Here is a 12,590-nt window from a genome sequence, read left to right on the forward strand (position 1 = left end):
GACAAATCACAAGTTCCACTTTCACATGCTTAAGGACCTCAAACCAAGTCAAGATGAGGAGTGCATTTTAGAGTATGACAGGGACAAATTGCTTAAATAGCTAGGCGCATATTGGAGGTATCCAAGGACAGAAAAGTAGTTGGGTGCCATTCTGTTGTCCTTAGGACAATGCACAAGCACCATTCTTTGATCCCGTCAAGCATACCCTTGAGCACATTTGTGATATGCTCAAGGACAAAAAACATCAAATCTTTATTTTGCTTGAGGAAATTTCCAATAATGTTAAGGATCAAATCTTTTCCATTCCCTTATCCTATCAAGGCTGGAAAATTCAACCCTGACAAGGAATTCCTCTTGTCTAAGCATTATGTTCCTGAATCCTTCCAACAATGCCCAATGTTTAAACATTTGACAACACTCCTTACAACTTTTGACAACACTTTGCAACATCGACAATTTTTACATTAGTTCCTTAGATCATTAAAGAGCATCTCCAATGTCCATTGATTTTAAACGAGGATTGCCTATGTTGCAAATGGGGCATGGTATTTTGAAATACCCCCTGCAGTGGATTGACTAAAATACAAGGGATATTTGCTACCTGACTTTCCAATATGCGTGTTATGCTGATATGTTGTCTCAGAATTTTCAGATTGGTGTGGAGTTTAACAAACACATATTTATCATGAAAGATCAGCTATAGAAGACTTCTAATTGATACGACAATTACTAAAGATGCATATGACACTAAGTTATAGTGTTCTATACCAATTTAGACAAACAAACATACACCTACAGCTTGCTGTCAATTTGTCAAACAGTTTGCATGAAACCTCAGATTATCATGAACTCAGAATGCAACCTTATTCCTCCTTTATTTCAATAGATAATGATCAAATAACTCATACAAACATCTTCACCAATGATTAGACACTTATCATCTAATACTCAGAATTTTCTGAGGACAATGGACAGCAATGGAATCTTACAACTATTGAAAAGAGTGTACAGAATGTTGTCAAAGGAACCTGAAAGAGATCGCCCAATCTGATACTTGAAGAAGCAAGCAATATCTTGCAATTTGAAGCCTTCAAGCTGCCAAATCAACCTTATCCAAAAATCGCCCCTGCTACCATATAAGTGGTCTGATAACAATGGGTGAACAGCAGCTGACTTACAATTTTTTCACCAAAAATAATCGCCATTTCCCCTTGAGTGAAGCACTGTCCTCTTTGGTGCAATTTGCTGTCAAAATGGTAGATAATAAGCAATTTTGTTAGGAATGGCAGTCTGATACGATTTTGCTTCAGACTTATCTTGTCACTGAATTCACCTTCAAAGCTCCTTCAAAACACCTCCAAAGGTATCGCCCTTCTCCTCCAATGCTATCGCTATCGCTGCCTTGCTTTGTGTAATTCTATGCTCAAATGATGAAGAGGGAACAAAATCGTGGGTATAAGGGTGAAACCCGATTTTGGTTCAAACCTGTAGTTCTTACCAGCTTTCACAAAATTAGCTCCTCCAATGATCTTAGATGAAGATCGCCTTCCCTCCTAAAAGAAATCAATGGTATTAGGACTTCCAATATGCCATTCTTAAAATACCATGAACTCCCACCACCTTGACAATGAAGCAACACTTCAGTAAGCTCAATATGGAAGACTGAATTGTCTCCCACTCTCAGCTGCAATCCCTTGGAAGATCTTTCACTTCCTCAGTTATGCGAATCATAGGGAGTTTCTGTTCCCAAATGATTGTCTGCAGAAACCCTTGTCTCCACAAGTATATACAAGAGAAGATATCCCAAACAACTGATGATTGTAAATGTTATTCAATTCTCAATTCAAAATGCTAGTTATATTCTAACTTACTTTCCTTTTAACTATGTATTATCTATTTAATATGATAACTCTGATTATCTTCTTTTATATTGCAAGTGAGAGGAGCATTTATTGATTTCGATGTTCTTCTCACAAATGCCGATTAATATGTATATGCAAGCAGAGAGGATCAAGCAATGCCTTGACCGGTCATGACCGATCAAGACATTACTTGATCGCACCCTTTGGCTTATCGTTGTAATTACAATCGGTGTATGCTTAACAAACTGATACCAATCGGTGTATACTTAACTTAACAGCACGATAACAATCAATGTATATTTATCTTGCCACCCGATACCAATTGGTGTATACTTAACCCGATACCAATCGGTGCTTGCTTAATTTGCCACCCGATACCAATTGGTGTTTATTAGTTTAATCCGATAACCATTAGTGTTCACTGTTTAATATATTAACCAATATAAACCGGAATACATTGTTAGCCCAATAATACTCGGTGATCACAATTAATAAGATAACCGATATTAATCGGGATCCATATGTTATAATGTAAACCGATATTAATCGGTATTCTATGCTATAGGATGATTATCGATAGTTAAGCATTGATCGAACTAAGTAGATTGAACATATAGAAATGATGAATGGTCATCAAATGAAGGATCAATAGCTTGAAGTTTTTCATCATAATTTATCGATAGGATAAATGATTGAATGAGAGACTTCATTTATCTCTCATTCAATCATTTATCTTACCAAAGCTATCATGCATTAACAATGATCAATGTTGATCCAACCTCCTCTATTTATTCTTTTCACATCCAATCAATTGATTCCTTCTAGAAGAGACTCTTCTTATCCTTTTGTTACACTTTATTATTTTATTACACATTAATTTAATTGCAGTTTTAAAATATTATTATATTATAATTAAAGTGCACACGTCTCACAATACGTGTAATCTCCTTATTTTGCCATAAAATCAAGTAGACACAAAATGTGAAGCCGTAAATCACTGCAAGTCGACCCCCTAATCAATCTCCTTGGCCTACGAGGGTCAAATGATAGGCCAATCTTTGCGAACTAATGAGAAGGGGACATTACATATTTAGTTGTCATTTTAGATTAGTTGATAAAAATGTATATTTTTTTTATTTTTCTTATAAAAACATCCTTAAGGGAAATGAAACAACTGAATTGTTTTTGATTTATGTTCAGGTTTGATTGGTTTGCCATGTTCCATTGTTTTAGATAGAGACTCTTGGTTGTGGGATTTTTTTGGAATGTATACTTGAAGAAGTAGATATAGAATTGAAGAAATCTACTTTCTACCCTCAAATGGATGGGCAAACCAAGGTGTTGAAAAGGGGATATTAATTCAACTCTTAAGAGGGTACTATAGGAGGCATCTTAAGACTTGGGATAAAAACTTGGTATATATTGAACATGTTTTGGTTAATTACGCCAAATTTCAATTGATGTTGTGATGGGACATCCACATGAGTTAGAATACATTGTGGATTTAGAAGTCCACAAGGCTGAAAAGTTCATTGAGAAGATTCAACAAAAGCACCTCGAAGTGCAAGGGAAGTTAAAGGTGTTAATGCATGATAGCCTCGGTAAGATAAATGATTGAATGAGAGATAAATGAAGTCTCTCATTCAATCATCTATCCTATCGATAAACTATGATGAAAAACTTCAAGCTATTGTTCCTTCATTTGATGATCATTCTTCATTTGTATATCATACATGTAAAGTTCGATCAATGCTTAACTATCGATAATCATCGATTGTTAAATCTCATAGCACAGAATACCGATTGGTATCAATTTACATTATAACGTATGCACTCCGATTAATATCGGTTATAATATTAATTGTGAACACCGATTATTATCGGGCTTAAGCAATGCACTCCAATTAATATCGGTTGATATATTAAACGGTGAACATTGATGGTTATCGGGCTTAACTAATACATACCGATTAATATCGGCTGTCTTGCATATGATAGACACGCTGATTAAGTATCGGGTGGTTTGTTAAGTATACACCGATTGGTAAATGCTACGATAAGTCAAAGAGTGCGATCAAGTAATGTCTTGATCGATCATGTCTAATAGACATGACCGGTCAAGGCATTGCTTGATCCTCCCTGCTTACATATATATATCTCAATCGGCATTTGTGAGGAGGACATTGAAATCAATAAATGCTCCTCTCACCTGCAATATACAAGAATATAATCAGATTTATCATATTAAAGATATAATACATAGTTAAAAGAAAACATAACCTTGAATATAACTTGCACCTTGAATGGAGAATTGAATAACATTTACATGGTATCAGAGCTATAGTTAAATCGAACCCGAGGCTGTTCAATTTTGTGGAAAATTCAAAACAAGCATATATTCAACATCACATTTCTTCTAATGGCTAGCGCTATCAGATTTGAAGATAGACTCGGAGGAGGTGATGACTTCTCAGCATGGAAGTTCAAAATTCGAATAATTCTAAAAGAAAATAAAGTCGAATCATTTGTAAAAACTGAAATTGCAGAACCTGAGATTGAACCTGACAAAACAACTTGGAGAGAGGGAAATGAAAACTCCATCAAAATCATAGTTAATGGGGTGAGAAATAATATTATGCCCATCATAAGGAAACATGAAACGGCCTACAACATGTTCAAAGCACTTGAAGATGCATTTGAGATATCCAATGCTAGTAGAACCTTAGCTTTAAAAGGAGAAATAAATGACATAGCCATGATCAAAGGAGAATCAGTCAATGCCTACTTCATGCGAATATCAGCCCAAAGGGATGAACTAGCAACTCTTGGATATGAGATCCAAAGCAAAGAATTAACACTCATTGCTCTAGATGGGTTGCCTAGTATATGGGAAATATTCGTCCAAGGCATTAGTGCAAGGGATGAATTTCCAAAATTCGATAGGCTAGGGCAGACTGTCTCCAAGAGGAATCAAGGTTAAATAAGAAAAGGATCAAGCAAAAGAATATAGATGAAGATCTTCAAGTTCTAAATACAAACTCAAACAAGAAAAGCAAGCAGAAACAATTTAGGAAGAGAAAAGGTTGTAATGGCAAGAACACCTTCAAGAAGGACCTTTCACAGATTCAATGTTACAGATTTGGCAAATTTGGACACCATGTTGCCAAATGTCGAGAAAGAGCCAAACAACAAGCCACATTTGCCAAAACAGGAAAATCTAAAAGGGAAGATGACTCCGAGAAGTATGTACTCTATTCAGCACTTACAAACCAAGCATCAAACAAAGTTAACTCTTGGGTGATCGACAGTGGCTCATCCAGAGACTTTACAGGATTCAGAGAAGTACTAGACTCCATGATAGAGGAGAATGATGAGGAAGTGACTATCGGAGATGACTCCACACATCCAGTCAGAGGAGTTGGAATCTACACCATCAAACTAAAGTAAGGCGTATCATTACAACTTAAAGGAGTACTATATGTCCCAGCCATCAAGAGAAACCTAGTCTCCATATCAGCACTAGAGGATAATGGATACAGAGTGACCTTCATGGACAACAGAGTGTTGGCTTGGCTAAATAATTCATCCATCAAGAAAGCTAAAACCATTGGTTAAAGACAAGGCTACTTGTATGAGCTGTGCAGAAAGCCCAACTTGGCCGTAATCCATGAAACTACAGATGCTAATGAAGTCTGGCATAGAAGACTAGGTCACCTGAATTTTAGAGCTTTATCATCAATGGGAGACCTTGTCACAGGCCTACCTAAGTTAAAGCAATATCATTCAGGGGCATGCAAAGGATGTGCCCTAGGTAAAAATACTAAGGGTTCTTTTCAAAATAGCACTAGGAAAACGAGTAAAATTTTAGAGTTAGTTCATTTTGATGTATGTGGACCTATGTCCGTACCTTCTTTAGGGGGATTTTTGTATTATGTAATATTTGTTGATGACTACTCTAGGAAAACTTGGATCTACTTTCTGAAGTGTAAAGAATTAGAAGAGATCCTAAATAGGTTTAAAGAATTCAAATCACTAATAGAGAAGTACTCAGGAAATAAAATTAAAACCCTAAGAACTGATAATGGGGGGGAATACACATCAGAATTATTTAAAGATTTTTGTAAAAATTCAGGGATTAAGAGGGAGTTAACAATACCTTATAATCCTCAACAAAATGGGGTAGCTGAGAGGAAAAATAGCACAATTGTAGAAGTTACCAAAGCTATGATTCTTGATCAGAATCTAAATGTCAATCTTTGGGCAGAAGCAACTAGCACTGCTGTATATATTCAAAACAGATGTCCTCACTCCCATCTTGAAGATAAAACCCACGAGGAAGTCTTTACTAAATCAAAACCAGATATCAGCCACTTTAGGATATTTGGGTGCCCTGTCTATATTCATGTACCTAAGGAGAAAAGATTAAAATTAGAGCCTTCTGGAAAAAGGGGAATACTTGTAGGATATAGTGAAACCTCCAAGGCCTACCAAATCTATATACCTGGTCAAAAGAATATTGAACTAAGTAGGATTGTAATCTTAGAAGAAGAGTTAGCCTTCAAAAGAGCCCAAAGCTCACTAGAACCTGAAGTCTATATCCCTACCCCTAGCATAGATGAAGACCCTGCTCCTGAGCTTCAAAGGGAAAGTCTTGAGGAAAATGAAAGTGAAACTCAAAACCCACCTAGAGAAAATTTCAAGAAAAGACCACTATGGGTCACCGAAACTATAGAAGAAGCTCAAAAGTATGCTGCCCGTTCAGGAACTTTCAGAGAAAGCAAAAGGCCTAACAAACTTACCAACTACGTCGCTCTCCAGAATAATCTCTCAAGAGAAGAACCAACTAATGTATCAGATGATGCTGCCCCTTCAGGAACTTTCAGAGAAAGCAAAAGGCCTAACAAACTTATCAACTACGTCGCTCTCCTGAATAATCTCTCAAGAGAAGAACCTACTAATGTATCAGATGCACTTGAACATCAAGTATGGAAGAATGCCATGTCTGAAGAATACCGATCCATTATGAAAAATGATGTTTGGGCAATTGTTCCTAGGCCGACTAAGAAATCTGTTGTCACCTCCAAATGGCTCTTCAAAATCAAACATGCTGCAAATGGCAGCATTGAGAAACATAAGGCTAGATTTGTAGCCAGAGAGTTTTCTCAAAAGGAAGGAATTGATTAGGAGGAAACATTTGCACCTGTAGCCAGATACACTTCAGGAAGAGCAGTCTTAGCCATTGCAGCATCAAAGGGATGGAAAGTTCATCAGATGGATGTCAAGACAACGTTCCTTAATGGTGAGATCTCAGAAGAAGTATACCTAGAGCAACCTGAAGGGTTTGAGATTCATGATGCAGAGCCACATGTGTGTAGACTCAAGAAAGCTCTCTATGGGCTTAAATAGGCTTCCAGGGCCTGGTATGAAAGAATTGATACCTATCTCTCAAAATTAGGCTTCTCCAAGAATGATGTAGATCCTAATCTCTACTATAAGCAAAACAAAGGTGATTTGCTAATATTAATTTTATATGTTGATGATTTGTTAATCACAGGAAAAGATCACCTCATAGATCAGTGTAAGAAAGACCTTGCTAAAGAATTTGATATGAAGGACTTAGGACTCCTTCATTACTTCCTGGGTTTGGAAGTATGGCAAAATACTGATGGCATTATACTAAACCAGGGTAAATATACCTTGGACATTTTGAAGAGATTTGGAATGCTTAACTGTAGACCTATGACCTCTCCAATTGAAACAAACCTTCATAAACTTAAGGAAGTAGCAGCAGTTTCACAACCATCAGATCCTACTCTATATAGGCAAATGATTGGGTCTCTGATGTATCTTGTAAATACAAGACCAGATATATGTTATATAGTTAATGCCTTAAGTTAGTTTATGTGTGAGCCTAAGGAGATCCACTTGATTGCAGTAAAACACATTATGAGATACTTACAAGGTACTCTAAACCTTGGTCTCAAATATGAGAAAGTTGATCTAGATCTACAGGAAAAGCACTTCAGGGTGTTGCTTCAGTTTAGGCTCAGCCATGATATCCTGGATGAAAGCAGTCTTTTGTGGCTCGAAGTTCTACCGAAGCCGAATACATTGCATCTTCCATGGCTGCCTGAGAGGCAGTATGGCTTAGGAAGTTGCTTGTGGGATTGTTTGGAGAGCCTATGAAACCTACTATCATACATTGTGACAATTAGAGCTGCATAAAACTTTCAATAAATCCAATGTTCCATGATAGATCCAAGCATACTGAGATTCCATACCACTATGTGCGAGATATGGTAGACAGGAATGTGATCCAATTAGAATATGTTTGTACAGGAGATCAGACTGTAGATATTCTGACCAAACCTCTTTCCAGAGTGAAGGTTGATCACTTCAGAAAAGGTTTAGGTATGATAGAAAGGTAATTTGTTTTGTAATCTGTATTTACATATCAATAAGATGTTTAATGTGTAAACTTCTTTGTCATGATAGGACATTTTGGATTTTATCCCCTGGGTTCATATCTAAGAGGTGACGATCTCTCAAGATGATGAACACTTGTATGTAGACATTATAAGGTGACGATCTTATGATGTTCAAACCAGTTATCATGTTGGATCTCTGGTATGTCATGGATGTGCCATGACTGTGTTGTGGTAAAACATTTGTATGAGATGTTAGTGCACATACCACAACTTGGATAAGATGAGAATTTAATCATCCTCATATGTTTATCCTTAAGTATTGCATGTTTAGGTAATACTGATATCACATGCCTAGGTGATATCCTGTCATCACAAGATTGATGTGATGAACATTTGTATCACGTGTATAGGTGATACTTCATGTCATGTGATTAGGTGATATTATTTATTGAAGAGTCAGATTGTGTAAAGAATACTAACCATCATTTGAATTGTGATGCTTGATATGTTGTTTTTCATTTATCTTACCTAGCTAAGAGGGAGTGTTAATGCATGATAGCCTTGGTAAGATAAATGATTGAATGAGAGATAAATGAAGTCTCTCATTTAATCATCTATCCTATTGATAAACTATGATGAAAATTTCAAGCTATTGTTCCTTAATTTGGTGATCATTCTTCATTTGTATATCATACTTGTAAAGTTCGATCAATGCTTAACTATCGATAATCATTGATTGTTAAATCTCATAGCACAGAATACCAATTGGTATCGGTTTACATTATAACGTATGCACTTCGATTAATATCGGTTATCATATAACTGTGAACACCGAGTAATATCGGGCTTAACCAATGCACTCCGATTAATATCGGTTGATATATTAAACGGTGAACATTGATGGTTATCGGGCTTAACTAATACATACCGATTAATATCGGTTGTCTTGCATATGATAGACACGCCGATTAAGTATCGGGTGGTTTGTTAAGTATACACCGATTGGTAAATGCTACGATAAGTCAAAGAGTGCGATCAAGTAATGTCTTGATCGATCATGTCTAATAGACATGACCGGTCAAGGCATTGCTTGATCCTCCCTGCTTACATATATATATCTCAATCGGCATTTGTGAGGAGGACATTGAAATCAATAAATGCTCCTCTCACCTGCAATATACAAGAATATAATCAGATTTATCATATTAAAGATATAATACATAGTTAAAAGAAAAGATAACCTTGAATATAACTTGCACCTTGAATGGAGAATTGAATAACATTTGCAAAAGGAGTATAAGTTCCACATTGGGGACAAAGTATAGTTTTGCTTAAGGAAACAAAGAGTTGAAGTTGAAACCAAAAAGCTAAAGCCATTACAATATGGTCCATTTGAGATTGTTGAGTTAGTAAGAACATTTTCATATTGACTTTGCCACCATACATGAAGGTCTATTCTATGATCAATGTTGAATATTTTCATCTCTTTGAGCCTACCAAGCTAAATGAAGACGAGGCACCTTTGTTACCTTCCCTTGAATTCCTTGATCCTAATTCTCAAGAAGATTTGGACAAAGAGGCTATTTTTCTGTTGAAAGAGAGGGTTACAAGAAGGAGGTACAAGAGACTTGGCAGGTTGGTTTGAAAGGTCAAAAATTGTGGAAGATAAGGTAGTATCATAAAGGCAAGGTGTGGGAATGTTTCCCCATATATTAAGTTTTTTAGATTTTGGGGACCAAAAGCCTCGTAATTAGGTAGGTGTGATATGAAATAGATCAGTTAAGCTGGTTTAGAGGATCGCCAATTCCATTAAGTCACTTCCTTGAAGACTTGCAATTCCCACTGAGCTAGGTGTAATACAAGATCCATACCCTAATGTAAATGATCAAACATTATGTTGTAGGAGATACAAAAGTGGTAAAATTGTGTAGAAACCAATAGGCCGATTTGGACACCTAGGGGACTTCTAGTTATTGAAAAAAAAAAGTACCTCTAATAGGTTTGACCTGTTCAGACCTGCCATTATCAGAGTACAACATAGGTAAGTAGTGTGACTGTTATTGAACATGTTACACAAGGAAAAATGGCAGGTTCGCAGCTGAGAACATGAGTTTGGTGTTTCTTATCTTGACTCTGGGTCTTCTGAGATTTTTGAACTTCATTCTCAATGCCCTTGTAACTTATGAAACTATAATTCTCCCTTTGAAACATGTACAAGGGTTCTTTTCTGTTGTATGTGATTATAATTCAATAATTTTGCAATAGTCAGGTAGTCTTGTATGTGTTGAAGTGTGTAATTGGGAAGGCTGAGGAGGATGACATTGTTGTTTAGGTGTTTGGGCATCAAAACCACTGTGGAGGTTGCCCTTGAAGGTCTCTAGAGGACATTAAACCTTGTAACCAACAAAGGAGATGGTGGCTAGAGGAGGTTAGATCTCTAATGGTGTAAACTATGATGTGGTAACAAGTGATTGATATATTTTGTGCTTGCATTCTTAGTCATTATGAGACAAAGCAAAAAATTTGTGTGATGTATAAAGAAATAGTCAGTGTAATTGTGAGATGTGATGGCAAAAGGAGTTTGAATCCTTGCATTAGTTCATGATTGAGCATTGATTTGTATAGTTTAGATTTGGAATTGATTGTATTTCTATTCCAAGACCACAGCATCTGTATTGAAATCTAGGTGGGGAAAGGAGAATTCAGGTGAAATTTCAGTAGGATGAAGATAATAAGTTATGAAAACCATGCTTATAGAAGTAGTGTGAAGATGATAGGCAATAAAAGTCATCATTATGGCACTAGCATGTAGATGATCGGCAATGGCCATGTGTTGTTGAACTTTTGGTGACAATCTTTTTTGTAGGTCTAGTTTACTGTAATGTATGTCCCTAAAGAATAGTTCTCTTTGCAGATGTTATTGCGTCTAAATTCATATGCAAGTCTTAGAACTTTGCCATCTTATATGCATGCTAACTCTTGTACTCTCTTTTAATCTCGTGTTTTAGCTGGTATCTCACAAATTGTCAACAAGCTTTGTTTGTCATCTTTTAATGGTTGCACTTTGAGATGATTAATGAAATTTGAAGCAATTCATATCATTATTTTTTAAGATTTAGTGCATATTCGTTTGGTGTTTGAAGAAGTGCTGTTGCATTCTACTGCAATCCATCCTCAAGCTTTCCTTGTATTTGTTTCCATCATTGAGAGAATATTAGTCCTTTATCAGAAAGGATAAACAATATTTGATCATTAATTAACAATAGTTCTCTTAAGATTTCATTGGCCAGTAGCACAACCAGTTTTTTCCAACTTCTAACTTTCATCTCAATCCATCTCAATCTAGCAGGCAGTGTCTGTGTTTGTTTTGGTTTAAATATCCTTTTGTGATCATGATTTTGAATGCTTCTATTTGATATCTTCTTTGTATTGCAGCTGGACACTCAAAATTAGGTGGCCTTCTTTTTACTGGAAACTCCCATACAAAGAGTGAAAGACTATTCATGCGAGGACCTGGAGAATGTGGTGAAGTTGAAGTTGCTGTTTCTGCTGTTATAGGTGACTTAGATTTTAAATATTTTTACTCATCACCAATAATAAAGCGTTATCATAGGTTTGCTTCTTTAAGAATGAAAATATTTGATCTATTCTTCTTATTGAATTTTTCTTTGATAGATCCAAGTATATAAATCATGCTTCTGTAACTATTTTTTTTAATCCTAGATACGAACATAAAAGTAATGCACTTTTTGGGACTGTTCTTTTTAGGTCCCAATATTTTGGTCTTGTATGATTGTGGACTATAATAGTTGAGGAATATAACAGGATGATTAATGCAAGTTTTATGAAATGCAATAAAACACAATATTAAAGGATGTTACATATTAATACAATTTAAATCTTTAACAACTATGACGAGAAATCATTTCTGCAGCAAAGATTGATCTATATAGGAGAGATTTACTAGTCAGTACAGTCTTTTGACATCAGAAGCATCTATTGTGGAAAAAGCAAGCATAATAAATTCCAAGGAGAATAGTAGGTGTTTACCTCACTGGGTAAACAGGAAGAATGCAGAAATCGAACAGCAATGTACAATGCAAATATAAAAGAAGTACCAAAATAAGCTTTCCATTAATGTCAAAGGATGTTCATATTATATCCGTCGTCAACATTACATGTGACACGACTAACATTACATGTCCCCCAACACCCAGAGGTGGTACAATATATGACAACCGAAGGGGTGCGACACAACCGTCGCAACTCCAACTACCTACCTGTCGGCTAACTAACTGAC

General features: G+C 36.0%; 1 protein-coding gene across 10 annotated transcripts in view; it reads left to right on the plus strand.

The window, feature by feature from the left end:
- LOC131060225 (uncharacterized) overlaps positions 1 to 12,590 on the plus strand; it is a 332,812-nt gene that overhangs the window by 261,087 nt on the left and 59,135 nt on the right. For all 10 annotated transcript variants that reach the window (XM_059211028.1, XM_059211029.1, XM_057993388.2 and 7 more), the window contains one exon: positions 11,726 to 11,848. In XM_059211028.1, coding sequence (XP_059067011.1) covers positions 11,726 to 11,848 — 123 coding nt within the window. The remainder of the gene's footprint in view (positions 1 to 11,725; positions 11,849 to 12,590) is intronic.

The sequence above is a fragment of the Cryptomeria japonica genome, chromosome 9 (assembly GCF_030272615.1).
Source record: "Cryptomeria japonica chromosome 9, Sugi_1.0, whole genome shotgun sequence".
Taxonomy (NCBI): domain Eukaryota; kingdom Viridiplantae; phylum Streptophyta; class Pinopsida; order Cupressales; family Cupressaceae; genus Cryptomeria; species Cryptomeria japonica.